Source organism: Rhipicephalus microplus, chromosome 8, assembly GCF_043290135.1.
Source record: "Rhipicephalus microplus isolate Deutch F79 chromosome 8, USDA_Rmic, whole genome shotgun sequence".
Classification (NCBI taxonomy): domain Eukaryota; kingdom Metazoa; phylum Arthropoda; class Arachnida; order Ixodida; family Ixodidae; genus Rhipicephalus; species Rhipicephalus microplus.
This window is the reverse complement of record NC_134707.1, coordinates 19,996,067-20,019,680: the sequence shown is the minus strand read 5'-3', so window position 1 is coordinate 20,019,680 and position 23,614 is coordinate 19,996,067. Positions and strand designations below refer to the sequence as shown.

The 23,614-nt window shown below is 44.6% G+C and overlaps 1 protein-coding gene and 1 long non-coding RNA gene across 3 annotated transcripts in view; one reads left to right on the top strand and one right to left on the bottom strand.

The window, feature by feature from the left end:
- Positions 1-4,193: 4,193 nt before the first annotated feature.
- LOC142768850 (uncharacterized) lies at positions 4,194-22,222 on the top strand. The gene is made up of 3 exons (XR_012885501.1): positions 4,194-4,433; positions 7,668-7,914; positions 21,886-22,222. It is a non-coding gene; the product is annotated as an uncharacterized LOC142768850 (long non-coding RNA).
- Positions 10,401-23,614, bottom strand: part of LOC119164226 (transmembrane protease serine 9) — a 77,229-nt gene continuing 64,015 nt past the window's right edge. For both annotated transcript variants that reach the window (XM_075871235.1, XM_075871234.1), the window contains exons 12-15: positions 22,777-22,918; positions 15,822-15,936; positions 14,884-15,023; positions 10,401-11,169 (exon numbers count right to left, since the gene is read on the bottom strand). In XM_075871235.1, the coding sequence (XP_075727350.1) occupies positions 10,939-11,169; positions 14,884-15,023; positions 15,822-15,936; positions 22,777-22,918 (628 nt within the window). In that variant the 3' untranslated portion in view covers positions 10,401-10,938. The remainder of the gene's footprint in view (positions 11,170-14,883; positions 15,024-15,821; positions 15,937-22,776; positions 22,919-23,614) is intronic.

The following is a 23,614-nucleotide window of genomic DNA, read 5'->3' as shown; positions in this document are numbered from 1 at the left end:
ACCCTATATGTGTTGTGATCGCCTATCATTTACTTTTTTCTTGTCTAGGCAAATAGTTACACTCTTTCTGCTTATTTAGGCAAGATGAATGCATGTCATTACAAGCGAGACGCCTTATTTCAATAAACAAATCACGTGAGGGGGCAGACATAAGGTTAGGCCTAGAGATAACATTGAGAAGTTCGCGTATAAGTGCTCGCTGCGACCATGTCCAGTGCTTTGTGTGGCCACAATTGCGGATAGATTCACTCAACATGGACTTTGTTCGTCAAGGTCACAATGGCTGGTGATGAAGAGGAGAAGAACATGCAATTGTCATCTCTCAACTTGAATGAAAATGTGTACATTACAGTTTCTTGTCAGACATTATATTTATTTTTTATTTTTATTTATTTCCAGGTACTGTTGGCCGATTGGGCCGTTACAGGGGTGGGGTAGAAAACTGACATAACAACCGTGATGTCATGCGTAAAAAAGAAATGCATAGCAGATACAAAAGGTACACATCACTATACCACGTTCTACGACTTACATGCTACATCACATACATCACAAAATACACTTCCCAATATTACATCCTACAACGTACATGAGACAAGTTACAGCAAATAGATCCTTAGTCAAAAGATGACAGGCACACACACCAAAAACAGCAATCACCGTTTACGAAGATTCACCTAGAAAATATTTCGTAACATTCTTTTTAAATTGTTCTGCAGTTTGAGAATCACGTATAGCATCGGGTAATACATTCCAGTCTTTTATTGTTCTAGGGAAAAAAGAGTATGCATATGTTTTCACACGACATTGAGGAAATAGATATTTTCTGAGGTGGTCATAGCAAGCTCAACAAGGTAGCGCATGGTCAGTGGTCAGAACTCGGGGACAATTTGCGCTTTGATATCCTTGAGCACATGACGTTGTCAAGTGCGCATCACAGGCAAATCACAAGCAAGAAAATCGCAAACAAAAGCGTGACTTACCCCCTCGAGTGTGATGAGGAGCAGGCTGATCCCTGCTAGGAATTTCACCATTACTGGAGGGATGGTTCTAACTCTCCGAAGCTGCGCATAAAAGTAAAACTGCCCGAGACATTGGAATTTATGTTAGCACGAGAAAAAAAATGCGACATATCTCTGAATACCGAAAGCCCGACATCAAAAGTTATCGCATTCCTGGCACCTGAAGAGAGGCACAAGCACCACTTCTTGATACTTTCCGCAGTTAAACCTAGCTTAGCTGCATGACATTTTCCGTGCAGTTTGATACCCTGAATGTCCGGACGCTCTATGAGGCGACTTCTACACTCCCATTTTTTGGGCAAATTCTCTCTTTTTGCCCAGATCATTGACAGACAGACAGACAGACAGACAGACAGACAGACAGACAGACAGACAGACAGACAGACAGACAGACAGACAGACAGACAGACAGACAGATAGATAGATAGATAGATAGATAGATAGATAGATAGATAGATAGATAGATAGATAGATAGATAGATAGATAGATAGATAGATAGATAGATAGATAGCCATTCTTAATGATATTGCCGGAGATAGTTTATCGCTTGGCATGCAACTCCAGATGTTGGCTCATCAATGCAGTATAAACAATGCTATTCTTGCCAAGATAATTCATATATATATATATATATATATATATATATATATATATATATATATATATATATATATATATATATATATATATATATATATATATATATATATATGTATATATATATATATATATATTTAAAGAGAGAGAGAGAGAGAGTGAGAGATAGGGCGTTTCAAGAAATATGTTCAATATATTTGAAAATCACAGAAAGGAGGCACCTGCAGTGGTGTTCCGTTCACTTTGCGAGAAGGCACCTTCAGATGCGTGCAAACAATATTTACGGTATTAATAACATAAATAAAACAATGAACTTTTGAACCAGTAGAAATGGCCGATCGAGTTCATTTTGCGAAATAAAGTACTTCCTACGAATAGTTCCCAGCCACTTTAAAATTTTGGAAAGGACAGCAATGGAGTGACGAGTTCTGGCCAGTTTAGTTTGTGAAATCGAAACCGATGCCCCGAAGGTCGATCTCCAATTGAAATGCTCGGCGACTTGATTCACTACTTTAACGGTGCATCCATAGCGCGAAAACGTATGAAAATGATACAATAACACCAGTCTTGCGATCTTGTGTCGTTCTGTTTCCTTTCACGCTACGAGTTTTCTTCAAAAGCGCGGAGTTCTCTCCTCTGTGAATGTGTCGAGTGTTTCAGACAAAGCCTGTGCTTGTTCTAGAAAATGTTTGTCGTATAATGTTTGATTAACAGACATGGAACTGAAACTAAAGGCTTTATTTCTTTCGTCCTTGCTGAAACAATAGCTTCATTCATTTGCACAAACGTCTGTTGGCCAGTGTAACAGCAAATGGGCAGCACAAGAGAACGCATTTCCTATGAAATGCATTCAAGCATTTATTGCTCTGGAAAAATTCAATGCCCGTAAGCACACTGGACATAACAAGAATTACTTACGTTCTGTAAAAGGTTGTACTGAGCTCAGTCTTTGTTCTTTGATGCAGATGAGGGGATGGCGGAGAACAAGCGAAAGAGCATTCTTCAGAGTTGTTCCTTGGCTAGTGATTTCTTATATGCACATATAACAAAAGGTGACACGCGACTATGCAGAATGGACAGGCTGTTTGACCTGCTTTGTCTATGATTCGTGTAACGTATCAAATAGAAAGCCAACTCCACTGAGACGAGATTTTCAGTATGACAGCTCCTTCACCCGTTTAAAAGATGCAAGTTAAAGAAGGAAAGAAGAAAGAACAAGGTAGACAGGTTAACCTGAGACTCGTGAAAAGCTATTTTGGTATGCTGGCGTTGAGGCATGCTGACTTAAACATAGCGACGCTGTCGTCTGGCAGATTTTGTGTGGTTTGACAAGCGGAAAAACTGTTAGGCAGATCCTACGTAGAATTTCATTCTTAAGCGCACCACTGGGGACCTCCTTTGTTCGTGCAAACTTTGAGGCAAAGAAAAATCATACTGAGATATGAATTGAAGTGGACGTAGCACATGTTCCGCGAAGTCAATCAAGACAATGCACTCTGGAAAAAGTTGTGCTATGTCGGTTTGTCTCATATAGGGTTCTTACGCATTTACTGTGCAAAGATTGTTTTTTTCTTTCAACGGCATTGAGCCTAGTTTTTATATTATTGCACATAAAACGACTATGAGCGTGTGATTGCCCTATTCTGCCGCATTTTCAGCCACCCCACCCTTCCTACGAGAGGATGCATAATAAGCAGAAAACGAGAAATATTTGCGGATGGCCTCGCCATTTTGATATTTCCCCGCCAAACACTTGACGTCATAGATTTTCACGGCGCGGCTTGAAGTACTCAGACTTGAAGTACCTTAGACGAGACAGCGCTAAATTCTTCATGCTGAATGCAACATGCTCCGTGAGTACTTGACGGCCGGCTTTAAAGGTGGAACGCATTTCGCGACTTACTTGCCCAAAGTTTTTTGGTATGTCGTGAATTCATGACATCTGGCAGTAAAAAGTTGATATTCAGAATCACCATGTCGCATCGTAGGCCTTTTGTATATCGTGGAAGACAGAAAGTATTGTTTGTAGACGAAAACGTCCTGGATGTGTGTCTGAATACGTACCAGGTGGTCAGTGGTGGATCTGCCCCCTCTAAACCTGCACTCAAATGAGTCGAACAGATTGTTTCTTTCAAGAAAATGTACAAGTCGACAATTTATCACTTTGCCCCACCACGGGGGTCTAGTGGCAAATGCAGCCTCCGCAGCCGGGATTCAATACTGGAACCTGAGGATTACCTTAGACACTAGATCACCGTGGCGGAGCTAGGCTTTACAGAACGCACGTCGGAGTGAGTGTTTGTCTCAATCTCGATGTCATGCCACAATCGCTTACACCTAAGTTGCCAGTTCCCGCACGCCCAAGTAAACTGAAACATTTTAGGCGATGTACCCATAGCTAACTTTGATGAGCTTCCTACTTTTCTGAAGCGACGTTGGAATGACGTTAGAAAGCTTTTCAGGTCCTTGATTAACAGAAAATCACGCCTCAGCACCAACGAAAGAAGGGGGCCTATGCACGTTCACTTTCGAACGGCTTTGTTTGCACTACCCAGTTATGGCCAGCGCGGCGATGGGGGCGCTGGTGGTGGCGTTTTTCGCAGCGCCGCCTGGGCAGAGTCTGACGTCTATAGTTGCACTTAGGTATGTCATCTTGCCTGGCTAGCAACCGTGTCTATGGGCTGAAGCTGCGCTCTGTTTTCGCAGACGACGTGGTTGAACCTGTTGCTGATCGACGAAGAGTGTTGAAGATCGCCAATCGACGTGCCTGCTGTGCCAATGACCGCCAAAGAAAAAGCAAACACCTGCTTTAGGTACCGTGACACAAGAGTTCAAAAGTATTTTTTGTTCTCTCTGGTAACTCAAAGCGTAAAGGGTAGAGTAGCGCTGAATAACATGCCCCACGACTGCTGAATGGGGAAGCGCCGCCTGCTGTGTAAGATAAGCAACATCTAACAAGCACAAAATATAGGTCATTCGAAATTCAAAAAGTGCCCCACCGAGCCTACAGCACTAATTATTTCAGTTCTTTTTCGGAAATAGTGCTGAATCCACGCAAATACTTTGTTGATGAAGCTTAGGAACGTGAATTTATGTCGAATAAAATCATCAGTTCATAGCTGAAACGCAACAGAGAACACGAGGGCCACTTCAAGAATTCCAGGTGTACGGCAACCGGTTTCGGTTGTGGGGCCTGTGCAATGGCTTCTCCACAGTGAAAGAAAATATTACTTAACGGCAAAACGGGTGCAGCATAATATTTTCGGTAAATGGTATAAAAATCTAAAAAATGGAGATTGTAAGAGTTATACAATTTAAAACACAAAAATACCGTGAGCAGGACCTGTGCTATATTAGAACCAGACACTAATCGCAGCGACATTGTTAGAGATATGTGTTTGAAGAATAATGAATGAATAATGCTATTCATGAAACATTATTTTCGAAGCTGATGTTTGAATGACAATGAACAGAAAATGCACACTTAATATTATACTGCAAAAAATTCAGGAGCATGAATAAAAAGGTATAGTCTTTGAGAACCATAGTCAGCTCGCACCTTGAGAAGTAAAAAAGTTGTTTGAGGAAAAATGGGGTAATGTACAAATTAGAAAAGCCTTGAATGAGAAAATTTTTCGTAGGCTGGAGCCCTCAACTACTTCATAAGTGAAAGTGTAGACATTGAAATTGTTGAGGTAGTTAATATTTAGTATTTTTAGTTTCCGATACAAATCAGTAATATGAGAGCGTCGGCAGCTCCACGGCGATAGTGTGAATAGCTTGATTTTGTACATGTTGGAAAGAAGAAAAATGACAATGATATGTTGGGCCCCCGAAGCAATGAAATGGTTAATATGACTATGAATGAATGCATAATACAGAGTGATCAGAGGTGTCAGATCAAAATAACACCTAGCTTTTAATAGTACCCAAATACCATAGGATATTTTCCACTGCAGTTCTTGAATATGTATGTAAATCTCAACCGGGAATTCAGCTGAATTAGAAGGAAAGAACAATGATATGATAGGTGGGTGGGGTAAAGGTCGGTAAAAAGTGGTGGAACGTGGGAATTATTTATGACCTAGAAGTGAAAATTAAGAAATTAGTTTTGGAAGCATTTATCAAAAGCTTATTTGAGTTCACCATGCACTAACGTTAAGAATTTCAACATTAAGGGTTGCTATAAGGTGACTTGATGAATTACTTGGAAGCACAATAGTTGTGTCGTCAGCATGTAAAATGCATTCAGTTGGCGAGGCTGGAAAACAAATGTGCAATTCTACTTCCTAAAGGTGGCATATACGGCAACTATGTAATGTCTTGGTTTTCGATGACCCGTGCGCTCGCCTCTTCGAAGTGGATTTGGAAAGAAAGGGAAGTGAACAAAAGCTATGGACCATCTCCCCGAAGGGAACCCGGATGAAATGCGAAGCAGCAGCGCTGCGCATGGCGCTGATTCGGTTGAAACGGGCGTCGAAGTGGTGCCTGGAAGAACGGTTTGAAGCAAAACTCGATGTAGCGTTTACTAGAGTGAATGTATGTTTGAAATGCTGATATAGGAGGCGGAGCGCGTTGAAGCCGCTTACGCTCGGCTTCCTTGGCTCGCGTCTCGTCGGCGTTAGCCGCGCGCCGTCCGCATTCTGGAACGCGATCGGTGTTCTTGACTCGCACCTCGTCAGTGTCGCAAGGTCTTCCACTGGCGACGCTTGCGTTCCGCTTCCCTGACCTGCGCATTGTCGGTGTTGATGTCATAATTCAAGAACGCACCCCCTGCAAAGGCGGCGACAGCCGGGATAGGTACATGCACACTAACGGGAAGCATGCCATGACGGCCTCCCGCCCGTTGGCCCAATTTCGTGGCAAGCAGCGGCGCGCTGTGCCTGTTGTTGGCACCACGAGATTCTCAAAGAGCGCGCAGAGCGCGCACCCACCAACTCACGGCTCCTTCTCCCCGAAATATGGAGAGAGAGATGGCGTGGGGGAGGTGATGCCCACGTGAGGAGCGGACTCGAGCGTTGCGAGCGGTGGAGAAGGTCATGCGAGAAAGAGTTGACACGTTACGAGGGCGCGGCAGGTGAGGGACAGAGATGTCACCGCACACTGCTGTGAGGGCATGGGCTACTTGGCACCACTCCACCACCTGCAACAAGGGGAGCAGTGCGGACGGAGGAACAGCGTTATAAAGGCTAATCAAAGAACTGCTTTGCGTGTAAAAAGTGTGTCGTGGTAAATGTCTCTATCTGAGGTCACCTCAACAACGTCACACTGCGGATGGGTGGTGTGGGACAGAAAGGAATACGAAAAAAAAGAGGGGGGTGTCAGCTATGTTTGGTCTGACCACGCACGAATGCACGGCACTTTTCAAAGCGCTGCTTAAAAAATGCTCACTCAATGGCACGACGTCGCTGATGTTAGCTCACACTACTCTCGGCCCATCCGCTTCCTTTCTCTTTGCTGGGAGCTCACGCACTTAGCACACTTGGTCACCGGTCGGCCGCATTTACAACTCACGAGCTAAAAGAGCTGCGTGGCGGGCTGGCAACGCTGCTGCAGCTCGGGCCGAGTCTGTAAGTTCATGGAGCAACGCCTTTCTTGTACTTTGCAGAAGAACATCTCTGGTGCATAAAATATGTATTTAGCCTCTCAAAATGCACTAAATGCCTTTAATTGTAAATTAAGGAATGTTGTGTCTTGATGTATGTATGACAAAATGCTAATCTATATATGGTGATGGCATATGTGTATGGCAGATTCGTGGGTTTTGCAGTAATATCTGAGAAAGCTCCTTTGACATTATTTCCTTAGTGAATATGACAGTAACCTTTTAAGAAGAATGTACTCATTGATATTGAAAAGAAGAAATTGCAGCACGAATTGACCCGTTACTTCAATGTTGTTCAATGAAAGAGAACTGCTGATGAAGTATGCTTATTTTCCCTCCGCAATCAACCTCCTTGGCTAAGAGAATTTCAGCATACACATTTTATTGTTTGTTTTTGGTAAGAAGTGTATGGAAATATTTCACCCTACATTGTCTTCCACAGGTGTGTCGGCGCAAGAACGCACTTGGTGAGCGGCGTGACTGCAGACCTGAGCCAAAGGGCGGGTTTCAACGTATATCTGCGTCTAGCCGAGCGTGGGTTGGTCGAGTACGTGAAAAAGGCTGTACGGGGGTGTAGCCGACGCCTGGTGCTTGTCTCTTTAGGACCCTTTGGCACGCTGAAGCAACACACTCCTTCTGTCAGGCTTCACGTAAACGCCGCCACTGCGCTCATCCACCCAAGGAACGCTGTTAGTCGTCTTTTCCTTTGTCTTACACTTCTTCTTTCCCGTAAGACTTGAAATGTTTCTTGTGAACTTGCTTCTTTTATTTCATTCCTCACTAACTGATGGAAAGGGTTAACCTTGTGTCTGACATCCAACCTTGATTGTGCTTTATCAGGTTATATAGCAGCTACGTACAGCTGGCGTCTGCTATTCCGGCGAGTATTGTAGCATTCGCTCGTAGAATTGTTAGGTGATGGGTGGCTGGCGTATGGTCAATCTTGGAAAGGAATATTGGTTAACGTCACAGGCGAGGGTGACTGAGATATTTAGGTGTTCATAGCTTTTCGTAGTGCTTTCTCGCTTCAAAAGTGGGAAAGTAGGTTTTGCGCACTTGCTGTGACTAACGGGGGTAAACATTTATTGTTGGCAAATACGTTCCAGTTTGGACGCAAATGCACTGTAGAGTGCATATGGAAGTTGGTGAACTTTTAGGAATGGTGTAGCATTTGCTAAAGGGTGACGCTGACTGGTAGCTCTCTCGTCATACTTGTACCTGGTTTGAACTAATCTTCAAAGTCTGTAGTTTGTTTTGTTGAGGTCGCAGGCATATCTTCCGTAGAGCCTAGGACATCTGCTACTTGTCTGCCGTACATGAGTTTCAGTTCAAGAATTGCACCCCAATCACAAAGTACTGGTTCTGAACATTGGCTGCTATTTTTCAACCTTGTTCAACTGTCCTGCTCAATTATCATCTTCACCACTCCACATACAGATAACCGACCCAGGTATCAGCGAAGTTATTTTCCAGATTTTTCATAACTTGACCTCTGGTTGGCATGAATGCGGTATGCGTATTACAAAATTATACAGACAGGAAACCCTGTGACAGTTTGCATAGCAGTGGTTCACTATCCCAGAGTAATGTTCTGTTAATCGGCTTCATGACTGTTTGTTACTATGCTGCTTGCTGACTGTGAATATGTCAATGACTGGTTCCGCTGTTTCCGTTTCGTCTGTCTCAGTAACTACTTTCACCAGAAAGACAGGCATGTTGCCCGGTTTCTTGCTTTCAAGGCAGCTCCCTGCCAAGTGGCCTAGTTTTTGACACTTGAAACAGGCCGAGTTCTAAAAATGATAGAGTTTTTTTTGATACATGAACGCATATATATTTGTCTCGGCCTGTCTGTTATGATTCAGCCACCCAGCTAAATTTAAGCAGTAGCTGAATGCCCAGCAATTTCAACCTGGTGACTGCGTTGATACTTGTGAACATTGTCAATCCAAAAGCAAATATTATACAAATCTGAGGCGCAACGTCAATACGTAAGCATTCGCGAATGTGTTTTTATTGCAAAATATATGGATAAGTAATTCTAAAGACCCCAATGCTTCTTAGGCTGCGCTGAAAATGCGATGCTATGCACGAATAAAGCCCCCTGCTGATGATATCGCGCTGCGACCTGGCAGTGGCCCTGGGTTGTGCACGAGCCTATGTTTCCAGACCACACTGCCACATGGCGTCTATATCTACCACAGCGCCTCCTCTATTTGATCAATGCCAGCAAAACGTGGCTGACTGAACATAGATGAGGCGCTGTCAGCAAGGCAAAGCATAACTACGCGTGAATGAGACCGGAACTCATGTTGCATGGACAGCAGAGAACTTTGGACGACGTGTGAAACGAAGCACGCAGGTATGCGGCCAAATTTCTCGTGCGGGGGGTTTGGAAATTCGTGCAGTCTTGGCCCATGCCCCCTCGTCCCTATCTCACACCTTTGATTCTTAAATAGTGACCTGGCGTATGAACGCTTGCGCATTCAAATATGTGTTACTGGACATGAACATGAATGTGAGAGGATATAATGATACTAGTGCTCAAAAGACACAGGACTACAGTTCGACATAAAATACGGCGGTCGTACAGGCTGATTCTGGAATTATATTTTGCACCTAGGGCTCACTTTCGCACAGACTCAATAAGATATTCCTCACTGGGCTTTGCCGGACAAGTACTCGCTGAAGCTTTCACAACCCGGCTCACAAGGAGTGCATTTTACCGAAGTATCACTCACATAAACTTACTCTGACAGATTGATCTAAGTCAGCGTGAGTCGACAAGTGGGGTAGCTGGCCGACCTGCGTCGCTGTGACTTCCCTCAATTTTGCTTCAAATTTGTCTTAAAGCCGTTATTTACGAAATATCACGCATAAATTCTATACATACATGAGAGCGGACCCGTAAGTCGTCCTTCGTATAACATTGCAATTTGTTGCTACCGCGTTGAATATTTCGCCCTTACAACAAATCTGGCACCTTTTGATAGAAAAACCGGAAGTAAATGCTGAACCGGACAAGCTTGAAAGATAACTAAGATACATAGGCCACTTAGTGCACAGGTTTCTAAAAATCTCGGTAATTCTCCAACAAACACACATTCACCTTCCGAAACACCTACGTGCATAACTAAGGTGTACTACATTTCAGACGCCTCGGCAAAACGACGAACACTCAACCGGAGACCCATTCAAAGTAACATGTTTTCAGCCTCTCACTTTGTAATGCGGTATCGCTCCCCGCCATTATCACGCCTTATGGTATAGTCTCGAAAAAAATTTAAATTTCACGAGCCAGAAGCAATGCCACACCAGTTCACAGGGCAGTGTGTCTGTAAAGCAGTAACCAAGAAGTCCACTTTGTCCTTTCAGCAGGATTCACATGAGCTGGCACTGCATATACTCTGGACTGCAGGCTCCGCTGAAATTATTCCAAACTACGAGCAAGTAAATGGGCTAATTCATTTGATCTTTCTGACTTTTCTAGACTCACGTAACGTAGTATGTAGCAAGACTCAGCATCGGTCTAAAGCCGAGGCGCATGCAGTGTGCAAGCAAACAGCGTTGGCATCCATCACTCAAGAACTTATCAGTGGTGGGGACCACAGGTACTGTGACAACCATTGGAGGAAATAGAGTCATTGAAATTACTGTTTATTAGGCCACAACCACAACACCCAGTGCATTGGGTGTGTTTCTGCATCGAATTTTCGTCATGCGATAAAGAAAGGTGGTTTCAGCATGTCCGCTTTTGGGCTGCCGATGTACGTGTAGCCGTTGCTTGAAGAAACTCCCCTAGTCAGCCAGTCAGAGTAACTGGTAACTCGTGTGTACACCTGCGGATTGTAGTCTCCACCACAAGTGCCCATCAAGTACGAAACGATGCCCACTTGCTGGAAGCGGCCAGCTTTGTTCCGAACCATCAGTGGTCCACCCGAGTCACCCTGGATGTTAAAAAATTAGCGAAGTGTATGCAGGCGGAAGCTTTCGAGGTATTATCAAACACTAAGATTCACTGTCGGTAGAGGCGTGACCTTGTAGTGATGCAAGCCATTACCTTGATTGGTATGTGGAGTTTAACGTCCCAATTCAATTCATCACCATCTTTAGACGTGATCACACACCACATGTGACCTACATTTTGAATGCCTTTATCGCATTATTATTAACAGCGAAGCAGTTTAAGCCAGCCGCAAACTGTTGACCTTGCCACTATCATCATCATGGTCAGGTTATGCCAGAAAATTTCAGTGCATTCCCCTACACATCTTCACAGCGTGGGCTTATATAAACCTGACGGAATAAATAACGAGTGTGCAGAGAAAGAAAGAGAGAAACAGACATACAGACGGAAAGAAAGGTATAAGAAAGAAGAACGTTCTTGTGCAAAATAGTTATTAAAAGTGAGATTTGAACCCGTGTACTCTCGATCTGAAGGCTAGCGTCCAAACGACATGGCTATATTCATTTTTTCTTTCTTTATTGACATGGCTATATTCATGCATGCTTGCAGACGCCAGTATAATCTTCTATAGTGTAGCATGTGGTAAGAATAGGAAGTGAGCTTGAGGATGAAAAATGTGATGGCAAGTAGACCGGAAAGGATGAGAGCATACAGGAAGGGATATGATGACGGAATGAGACAATGCAGAGAAAAAGAAAAAGAACATAAAGTGAAATCTTCAATAATACTTTGGTTTAGAGCATAAAAAATTGCGGCAGCGATGATAGGCAAAGGACGAAAGATCTAAACATCTAATTTTCCTTCCTAGGATGTGCCTATGAGGCTTTGCTGTGCTATCAGTGCGGTGCAGCATGCTGGTCGCTTCCTCGCTAACATGTTTGTCATTTCGGCCCCCTTCATACTCAGACGAAGGCAATACTTTTACGACTGAGGAGTTGAAAAGTCGAGCTATGCCATAATCTGTGCGCATCACGTGGGAATTGAGAGGACTAATCAATAATCTGACGTACGGTATGACGGCAGTGGTGACAAGCACCGGGCTCACTCTTTAAGTGCCAAAATTTACCTCCCCAAGCTGGTGCACTTGCAACGCCCTACCAAGCCCCACTTCACTTTTGTGTCACTGCTGCTGCCACATTGGTCGTTTTGCAACAATTTATTGAGACTCATGTGTGAGTGCAGTGCTATGTGCCATTTACATTTTCGGTCCAGTTTTTTGAGCTCTTCTTTAAGTACTATGAATGATTTAAAGACCAAGCTGGCCGCCTGTAAGAGGCAGATATATAAATATATATATATCTATATATATATATATATATATATATATATATATATATATATATATATATATATATATATATATATATATATATATATATAGGGAAAAATAGAGTACGACGCACGTTGGTTTTGCGCGGTATATTCTGATGGACGTTTCGGCTGATGCAACCAGCCTTTGACTCCACTGGTCCACCAGCCGAAACGTTGGTCAGAATATACCGCGCAAAACCAACGTGCGTTGTACTCTATTTTTTCTTACTTTACCGGGGCCAGCGTTACTTCCTTGCTGCAACTATATATATATATATATATATATATATATATATATATATATATATATATATATATCTGCCTCATACAGGCGGCCAGTTTTGTCTTTAAATGTGTGTGTGCGCGTGTAAACAATGCCCTTGAGAGGAGACAAAGAAGAAGCCGCTTTGCTGATGAAAGGCAAGGCTTGGCAGCGGTGGTGAAAGAACGAAAAAAAGGCATGTCAAGGCGTGCTCAAAAACGCCTACATGAACCGGCGATTGCAAGTCCATGGTATATTGGTCGATGATGCACGATTGATGGCACAAAGATGGCATTGTTTTTGGCCACATCGCCGCAACAAGGTAATAATTGCATGTATTGACCAAGAACGGAAAGTATTCTTGAATAAACGGTACCAGGAATGAATTGATGACATTCTTAATTAATTAATCTGTGCGTTGTGTTACAAAACATCTGAGCAGTGCGCATGTAAGTCTTCCCAATACAGCCGTTAGCACAAGTCATAGACGTGGTTGGTTGGTTCTATGCAATGTGTAACAAAAATTACGCCATCTCTCGCTAAAGGTAATCATGCGTAAATGCGAAGCAGCGGATGCTAACGCTTGCACGGGTGGTGGCGTTGATCCTGGCAGTCATCGCGGCATTACGCAAAAAATAATCTTGAGGAGACGCAAAGCACGCAGTGATGTGATGGCCTGGTGTTTCCTACAGAAACGTGTCAATTGCTGCTGATAGGCAATGAAAGACAGAAGATTCTGATTCGGCACAAATACGCGCACTATAGTTTGAGTTGACGCGCACGTTACGATTTTTTATTCTTCAACAACGTGGAGAAGAAATCCCTGATTTTGAGATGAACAACTATTGCCTATATATACAGCTTGATGAGTGAACGGTTGTGGAGCATGAGTAGTCGCTTCTGAATAATAATAATAATAATATCTCAGGAGTAACACCATGAAATTAACATACGATTAGGAGAGACGCCACAGTAGAGGGCTCCGGAAATTTCGACCACATGGAGTTGTTTAGAGTGCACCCAAATCTCAGCCCACGGGCCTGCACCATTTTCGCCTCCACAGAAAATGCAGCCGCCACAGCCGGCATTCAATCCCGCGACCTGCGGGCCAGCAGCCCAGTGCCTTATTCGCTAAACCACCGTGACGGTTTGGTTTTTTCAATGGAGAAACTCGCTTGCAGGCACTGCCTGCGTCAGCATTGCGAGAGTGGAGAGCGTATTAGAGAAGAAGTAGGAGACGCGTGTGCTCAATGGGTGTGTAAACGCCACGAGGACGGATACCTAGAGAAGAGAGAGAGGTAGCGAAGGTAGGCTAGCAGACGCTGCCTGTGTCGCAGTTGACAGGCGAAAGAGGGCTGAAATATACGAGAAAAGGAGAGGGGATGCGCATGCGCAATGGGGAAGTAAACGCCGCGGGGAGGGATGCTTAGAGGAGAGACAGGGTGAGAGTAGGCCAGCTGGCGCTGCCTGCGTTGGCTTGCGAGGCGAGAGAGGAGGGCACTCGAATTGAGGGTGGCCACGCCGCACACCGGATTGAACGCGATCATAAGACGCTCCGCATCTAAAAGATTATTGGCACTAATAGAATGAGGTCCAGCATCGATCGCAATCTCCGAGAGTTCACTGGAACTCGTACTCAAAATTTCTGTGAGGGAAGAAATCATTAGAATTATTCAAGAATAAGGCTTTTAATTTTTCGAGTACAGTATTAAATGATTTCAGTAAAAGCAGAAGAATCTCAGGTAGGGGAGACTTATACTCCACTACCTATACTCCACTACCTATACAGCAAAAGTGGTATAGGAAGTTAACTGAGCTTCAGAAACTAACCATGGGCTGTATATGTAGACGTTATGATGCCGCATGACCTCCGGTAAGTGAATTGATAGTGAGCTGTGGACAGTTCCTAATAATAATTTAGGTGGCCCAGCCTTTGAAAGTGAATCGTTATTAAAATGCGTTTGTATACAACAATCTCTGATGCTAATTGACTAAATGATCAAGATGAGATTGGAGGCTCCATCTTAAAACCCTTCGCAGATTCTGGCTCATTAAGGTGGTCTGTGCGCATTACCTTTAAGGGGTATAAAATGCGTATAAGTCATAAGTAATGTGGCTTACTTTGCACGCACCCTTGCTTCGTTTGTTGGCACAGCATTGGCGGGTGTCCGAGAAGCCGTGCTTCCCAAATAACGTTGTGCATACTTTGTCAGGCAAAATAGTGACTGATGTTTGACGAAGGAAGTCTACGGTGTCTCCGTCTGCAAAGGACAAATCAATGAATGATTGAAGTTGGGCACTGTACATAGCTGGGAACGCCTCCATTTCTCGACACCACATTATATGATGTCAGATAGGCCTCTTTAAGTTCAAAGTAGGAAACAAAAAGAGCGATACGGTACCGGCTGCGAGCAGTTCACTTACGAATACTTATGAGACTTAGCGAACAGGTCCTCTAACGCTAATTACATTCAAGTTAGCTCATAAACACTGAATTGCACTTGCGAGTGGTTCTTAAGATAGAGAAAGGAAGAGAAAAGTGAGCCCCGTTATTGTCTGCTTCAGGAGCGACACCGCCACAGGGCTCACAAGGGAAGGGAGTGAGGAGGGATAAAAAGAGTAGAAGTAAAGGTATAGGAAAGAGGAAGAAGAAGCAACAACAAACTGAGGGGATAGGAGAGACAGGAAAGATGGAAGCACGGTCACTGGAGTCCGAGGACGTCGTACACTTGCGAGAGATGTTGTCGGCGTCTGTAGATGGCGTAGAGCAGGTCCAGTAGGTCAGAGCTGCGCTGTCGTCGAAGACCGTCGGCGACAGGAGGTGACGTAGGGCCAGCCCAGTCGGCCAGAGCTACGGTGACGCCGAAGGTCGCGAGCGCGCGGAGCGCGCGGGCGCACAACCGGTCGGCACGAAATCCAGCGAGCGAGTCCCACTGAATTGCACTTAAAACCAACACAGTACGTTTCGTATGTGTTTTTTCTGCCTAAATTAATTGCTGGTTTCATTTAATGCTCTTTAGAGCTTATCTTAAGCATTCTTTAGAGCAATGTAGCGTTACCGATATAAAGAGATCCCCATCCGGCTACGACGGCATCTTTGTTGACAATCGGTACGGGACCCATTGGGATGCAGATGGGTGCGACGTCTTTGCCAAACGAGAATGGGTTCTTCACCTGCATGAGACCATGTTGCCAACATTCAGTAGAGCAGTAACATGCACATACTTAGCCCTTGTGAAGCTGTACTAGTGATGAAACTTGGCGCTTATTCTGTGTTAGTAAATGTGATGTATTTCCTACAGAACTACAGATACTTAGAGGGTTTCTGTTTATATATGTGTCTATCTATATCCAATCCCCTGCTCTTGGGTGCACACATGACGGGTTCCTTAACTTGGGGTACACCAAAGTTAGCACAATAGCATTGGAGTGTTTGGCAAATATGTCAGTCTGGTGATTACACGAATAACGTGGAAATACCATTGCGTAAGTCATCAAACGCTCTGATTCAGACGCGTGTGGTACGTACCTGCGTACTACATGCCGCAATATATGCGGGTGCACGCCACATGTGATTGACAGTTTATGTTTAGCCAGGCACAGTGAGAACAGACATTGCTACTTTAAGTGTGAGAGCGTTAAGAAAAGCTGACGTCAGGAGCGTTGATTCCACGAATGCAAGGAATACTTCTCATGGTGCCGCCAGAAACCTAATTCAAGCATCATGCGCGGTAACCAAGTATTCTACCGCATAGCTAGGCCATGTGTGAAAACTGCTTTGTAAAAACACCCTATGGTACAATAATCGTGGTGAAACGTCTATTGCGGCAGCACTACTGGCTATATATTTTTATTAACATTGCATATGTACTCACATGATACAGGTGTCACGTTGGCTTAGCGTCAGCTGTATAGTTAGATGCCATCCACGACGTCGGTCTACGTAGCACTAGCCAGGAGTATAATTCTCGGAAGCACACGTGCAGCATGTATATTGTTGGCAATACGCATGTTGCTCTTGGCATCTATACACGCCTATGCACAACTGGTTACCTATACATATGTGACTGTGCAACATATCTATGTGTCCGCTTCATATGTACTGTACTTATCTGTAGCGTCATTACGTAACGTTTCGCTCAATCAATAATTAGAAAGAACGCAGTTCACTCTCCTCCACAAGTTTCGCACAACATCCATCCGATGGTACATTGGAGCCCATGCATCGCTTCTTGTTTCTTCTTTTATTTTCTCTTTCCTTCTTTTTCATTGTCACTTATTTGAATAAGTCGCTGCAATTTCAATGCACTTGCCAATCAGCCGCAATTACAAGTCACTAACCTGGCTGCAATGTCTTATTGTTTGCCACTACAAGGTAAAATAGTGAAACAAAGAGAATCTCCTTTCCACTAAAACATCTAAGGCACCCTCTTTTCTGTGTCCTTTCTCTGTTTATTTCACCCTTCCGCACCTTTCTTCCCATTCCTTGTGCTTTAGTTTACTGTATGCATTTTGTTGTGCATCACACTCTCCCCTTCCTTTTCCTTTTTTCCACCCCATTTTCATTTTTCACTCTTTTGCTATGCTCTACTATACATAGTTATGCCTTGGTGTATCATCGTCCTCGTTTTTTCCTTGCTTCCCTTTTCCCGATTACTGCTCCTCACAAACGCACACCTTTCCCATCCCATGCTACACATTTACTTTGCTGGCTATGTTATGCTTCCCCTTCTGCCTTCATCATTTCCAGTCCCCTCCACTCCCATCGATGCCTTCCTCATTGCCTCTCTTACACCCTCAATATAACATAGAATACATAACTATGCTATGCAACAATTTCCCTGCGTTGCACCATGCGACATTTTTCTATGCTTTACCTTCTCTCTCACTCCTTTCCTTCTTCTTCACTTCGTTTTCTCACATCTTTTTTACGCCATACTGTACACGGCTATAATATGCATGATTTTTTCGCGTCATGCCATACATTCCATGCTTTGCATGACCCTCCATTTTTTTATCTTCCACCATCCTCTTCCTGACTTTTCGTTCCCGTGCCCTTAGTTTACCATACAATATAAGACTATGTTATGACTTGCCTTCCCCTCTCCACTACCATACTTAACCGCACATGACTTCGTCATCGATAATTTTGCCTGCATGACCCTACACATGGTTAGGCTATGCTTTACTTTGTGTCCTCCTCTTTTTTTGCCTCCTCATTCGCACATCACTCCCCATTACCCTGAGTTACATTACACTCCCACTTGCTATACACGTGGCAATAGCATACTTCGTTTTGCCTGCTTGACGCCAAGCAACATGAGCAGCATACAACGGCAGCATAGAGTCACAGCTGACTCCCTCGCCCATGGCGCTATTACGTCCTCCTCCTCACTTTCAAAGACTCATATTGATTGAAAGGTACCTTTTTATTCCCCGTTATATACATGGTTTTTTAAGCTGCCTATGCAATGGATGTTTTTTTCTTGTGACGCCAAGCGGAACAACATGGGAACGACAGCCTGCGACCACCGAGCGCCTGTAGAATTTTCGACGCGAGTAGACACCCTACTAGGAAAGCACACGCGACCCCTGGCAAACGCAGATTAGGTATTTTGCTCTTTTATCTGCGCGTAAATATTTGATCTCTTTCTTTATTCCCTTCCTTTCTCCTTTTCATTCTTCTAACCCTCGCACCATTTTTCCAAACCATGAACTATAACTAACATCCTATATGGTATACAAGGTCATGCCATCCTGTACCCTATTCCCTTCTCTTGTCCTTTATACTCACCACCAGGTCACTTCTAACCTTTACTATTCTTGGCCTCCCCTTTGCCAAAAAAACTATGCTATGTTCGTAAAAAATGTTAGGCATAGTCGTCCTACTGGGGCACTTGGAAGTAAAGTGCCTCGGGAGCCTCCCGCGAGAAACATGTGGGCAGCTCCCTGGCGCCCTGTGGTCGCAGGTACCTTAGCGACTGCTGTACCAGTTGTCTCGTGATCAGAGAGGGTAGTGGCGAGCTTAGGGATGGGTGGAGCCTACGCGTTGTGACGTCGCTACAAGCGTCCTGGTATCTTTACGTACTAGGACACTCTACAAGCATTCAATAGGTCTATATTATCTTTGATTGGCTCATCCCGTTTTCTTGGCGAGTAGACGTCGAGGTTTCTGTATACGACCCTAGCCTGGTCCAAAGCATAAACAGCTACCCTGCCTGTTGAGCCCTTACAACATCTCGTGGCAGGATAGCAATGATCCTGACGACTGGCAAGTAAGCCGCTTGGTACCCATCTTGAAGCAGGGAAAATCCCCACTTGAACTCTCCTCATACCGCCCAATAGCACTGGCCAGCTGCGTAGGAAAGATAATGGAAAGGATGATACTAGGCCGCCTGCATTGGTATCTTAAATACTACAAGATTTATCCCAATTCCACGGCTGGTTTCCAACGCGACCGTTCTTCCATTGACAATCTCGTTGATCTAGTTTCGTACGTTCAGGACGAAAGATCCCATAAGCGACTATCTACAGCTTTGTTTCTAGATGTGAAAGGTGCATATGATAACGTACTACATAAAGCCATATTGAGTGCTCTTGTGGTGGCTGGCCTTGGTGGTCGAGTCTTTCGGTGGATTTGGAGTTACCTAGCTGGCTGCGAGTTCATTCTTTGTGTTAACAGTAGATGGCCCAACTACGCGACGATATACTTCCAGGAGTGTTCCTCAAGGCAGAGTTCTTAGCCCAACGCTATTCAATCTTGCACTAATTGGTTTTGCTGAATACTTGCCGAGTATCATTAGGATCTCAGTATACGCATAGAAAATCTGTGTCTGTACTTCGGCAGTCAAACGTCCTCAGATAAGTTCCCGGCTTCAAAGAGCAGCAACTATGATTGCCAACTACTTGTTAAAACAAGGTCTCAGCATATCTCCAGAATAATGCGCGCTGGTGGCCTTCACTCGCAAAGCAATGACCCCTTGCCAAGCAATGTCATCTCGATCTACGGGCGACCCATTTCTTACGCCAGGACCCACCGGTTTCTCGGCATAATTATTGATAGGGACCTCTGTTCGAGTCTGCATGTGGCCTATATGAAGGAGTGCCTGACCACTATTTCCCGATTGTTCAAGTTCCTGGCAGGAAAATCGTGGGGGATGTCAGTAGATGCAATGATGGAGCTCTACAGAGCCCTGTTTCTCGGTTTCCTGAGATATAGCTTGCCCGTGCTGAGCAATGCAAGCAAGACCAATGTTCGTGTCCTAGAAGCAGTGCAAGCCCAAGCACTGAGTGTGTGCCTTAGTCTTCCTAGATGTACGTCAACAGAGGCAACAATTGCAATTGCTAGTGACTATTCGATACAAACTGACAATGCTGTAGAAGCCCTGAGAACGCAAATCAACCACTCTGCACGTGCTCCCTGTCATCACCTTGCACTGTTGCCTTCAGAGAGGTGCCAAGCATTGTTCGCTAAAATGATTGTGGAGTACAACGAGAAACTTCCCTCGGGCTTCACTCCTGCATCTAAACCACGGATACCCCCTTGGTGTCTTATTCGACCTACAGTGCATCTTAGTGTACCAGGGATCCGGAACAAATCTGAGCTTTCATCGCCCATGCTGAAACAACTGTCTCTTCTTCCTTTGCACGAAAAATATTCAGAGAGTGTACATATATATACCGATGGCTCCACAAACCACCAGTGTTTGTTAGGTGCAGTAGTTGTCCTAGCAAGAGGTGTTACCATTAGCTTTAGGACTGACCACTCCGCGGGCAGACCACTCCGCGGGCAGCTAGTTCCGCTGCTCTACAGCAGCGGAACTAGCTGCTTTGCGCGCGCCACTTTGTGTGGTCAATCGGGAAACACCGCAACAATGGTCGATTTTCAGCGACTCAAGGGCTGCCTTACAATCTTTGCTCTCAGCACGGCCCCGCAGGCCGTACGAACAGCTTGTTTTTTGAAATTCGATGCCTTCTCCACACTTCACATGAGAAAGGACATCATATGACGTTTCAGTGGCTGCCAAGTCACTGCGGTGGCATAGGAAATGAATAGGCCGATACTGCCGCGCTGGCAGCTCTTGAAGGCACGCAAGAAGAAGCCATACCACTTTCACGGACCGATGCTGCCAGTAATCTTCGACGACTTGCGCGTGAAATCTTGTTTTCACTATGGTGCCCATAAAGCAACGAAACGAATCGTCAACACCGCTTGTCCTCTTTGATTGCTCTCCACATGCCCACTGGGCTCGACCGAAGAGAAGCCACCCTTCTTCATCACTTATGGCTAGGAGTGGCATTTACAAAATCTTATTAATTTTTCATAGGAATGGTCCGACAACGCTTTCTGCGGTGCCTGTTGTTGCGAAGAGACGCTACACCACATCCTGTCCGACTGTCCGTTGTATGACATTAGAGACAGTCACTGGCGTCCGTTCTTGCGCGCATCGCAAACAGCAAAATGTCTGCGGACACTATTCTTTCAAGTGCCCGAGAAAAGACATTACAGCAGAAGGCGACAAAAGCTCTGTTGACATTCCTACGCGACATGGACTTAAACTAGCAGCTGTAAGAACAATGTCACACACAACGAAAGCCAAGGCAGGACTATGACTGAGTGTGTGCGCGTGTGCTGCCGAATGTGCTGTGTTTATCTTTCTTCCCTCTGTCCTTTCTATTATTCATCTCCCCCATCCACCTCTCATGAGCAGGGTAGCAAACCGGCTGCCTATGATCTGGTTAACATCCCTGCCGTTCTTTTACTTCTATTTTCCTTCCTGACAAAACATCACTGCCCAAGCACTCCATAGAGATAATCAACCAGCGAAGCAGAAACATGTGGCCACTGTGTTCAATTACTGAGTAACACCCTGATGATTCAATAAAGCATTCGGAATTATAGTTTACGTATTTGCGAGCAGCTTGCTCCTCTCAAAAAGTATGAGTGAAGCGAGGTCTACCTATTTTACAGTTGAAGAGAAGCTATTGCGGTGTCACGTGGCTGTGATAGAGAGCGACGACGTCAGTATCGACTCAACCAATCACCTGCCTCTCTTTTCTGTTTTAATACGACTGTTGCACTCGCCCACCTATGCACGCACGCTCACTGTCTCCGATGCGCAGGTTCCACCATTCACGGATGCGAGAGTACATCTACAGCATCCGTAAATCAAGCCATCTCTCGTCCCCCACATATACCGCCTTTGCATAGGTGAGCTGGCCCGGAGGAGCTCTTACTGGCCGACCACCACATTTACCCAACTTCGTGCAATATATATGACTTCACTATGAACGTTATGTCTCGTTTCAATAAATGAGTCATCTGTCACGCCTAACGTCCCACACTCTTATTGATGCACGCTCGATGAATGGAAACAAAAACACCGAGCGAATAGGAAACACATATACTGTTGCTAGTGCTGTGGTTTTTGTGTCACCTCATTGTAAATTTAAACATCTTGAGAACATGTAGAGCACTTCACGGGTTAAGCGGAACACAATGCATCGTATTAGAACCAAACTTAAAGACAAAGCCTTTCAGAACATAGTATTGAGCTAATGTGGATGAAATATGAACAAAAAAATATGACACTGAAATTCCTGTCGTGATATTCAGTCAACGTTATTAAATTTCAGTGCGAAGTTGTAATTTGACACTTGAACCAATTCATGCACTGAGACAAGGATAACACGATGGCGAAAATAAGAATTATAAACACACGGCTACCACACAAGAACACGCCATGCTCGGTCCGCAGGGGCTGGATGCTGTCTTTCGCCTTTTGTTTTTGATAGGGGTAGGTGGGTGCACCGCGACCTATGTACAATACCCAGTAGAAATTAACCCTATCGCAATCACGAATCATGTTAATTTTTTGGGCATCTACATAGATTTGCTTGTTCTTTTTGTACTAAACAGCCAAGTGCAGCAGAAACACGCACTTGCGCCTCACGGTTTAGTTCATAATAAAATTTCAGGGGGGGGGGGCTACAATGTGGAAAGGTTCACTGTACCTCAAGGAGGGCTATGTCGTTCACATCCGTTGTCTCGACGTAATCCTTGTGAATCAACATCTTCGACGCCACGACACTCTCTGCGTTTCGACGGTCCACGCTGCCATACCAAACAACGACTTTCTGCACGCGCACATGGTGACTGCAGCAAAGTAAAAAAAAAGAATTCGCTGAAAAAAGTGAATAACAGAAATGCACGTACATTTAGTTGCAAAATGTATTTTCTGTTAAGATTGATTACGTAAATGGGGAAACAAACAAAAAATACCAGAAAAAAAAAGGGCCACAGCGCTAGCGTTTACCCGGGTTGAATGCCAGCACTGTAGTTGCTTTATGCTTTGATAGTCAAGCTTCTTGTGCTATTCTTACAGTTGACCTATGAACGTGCTGAAGTTACCACCATTCGTATTTTTGGCGAGTCTTTGGGAGCATTGTCTGCTTACAAGAGACGCGAGATGGGTTCGAAAAGTTAGACGTGCCCACTTCTGCTCCGGGCCACACCAATTTTCGTATGAACACAATGCTGAAGTACCTCACCTGACGCATTAAACGCTTACTAAACGTGAACAACTTGCAACCGTAGTGGTTTTTTTTACCAACATAGGCTGAACAGCAGCAAGGATGGAAAGTGCTTCTTGGCAAATGCACCCCCCCCCCCCCCCCACCTACCGGGTCTCACTTCTCTAGAGGCTAGCTCTATCTCGCATAGCACACAACCACAGCAGCCCTGGATATCCAAATGGAAGGCGAAGACACCGACCCAGCTGTGTGCAAACGTAGCGAATGGGCTGGAATACTCCGTGCGTTCGAGGATGCACAGCAAAGCATAGAAGCACAG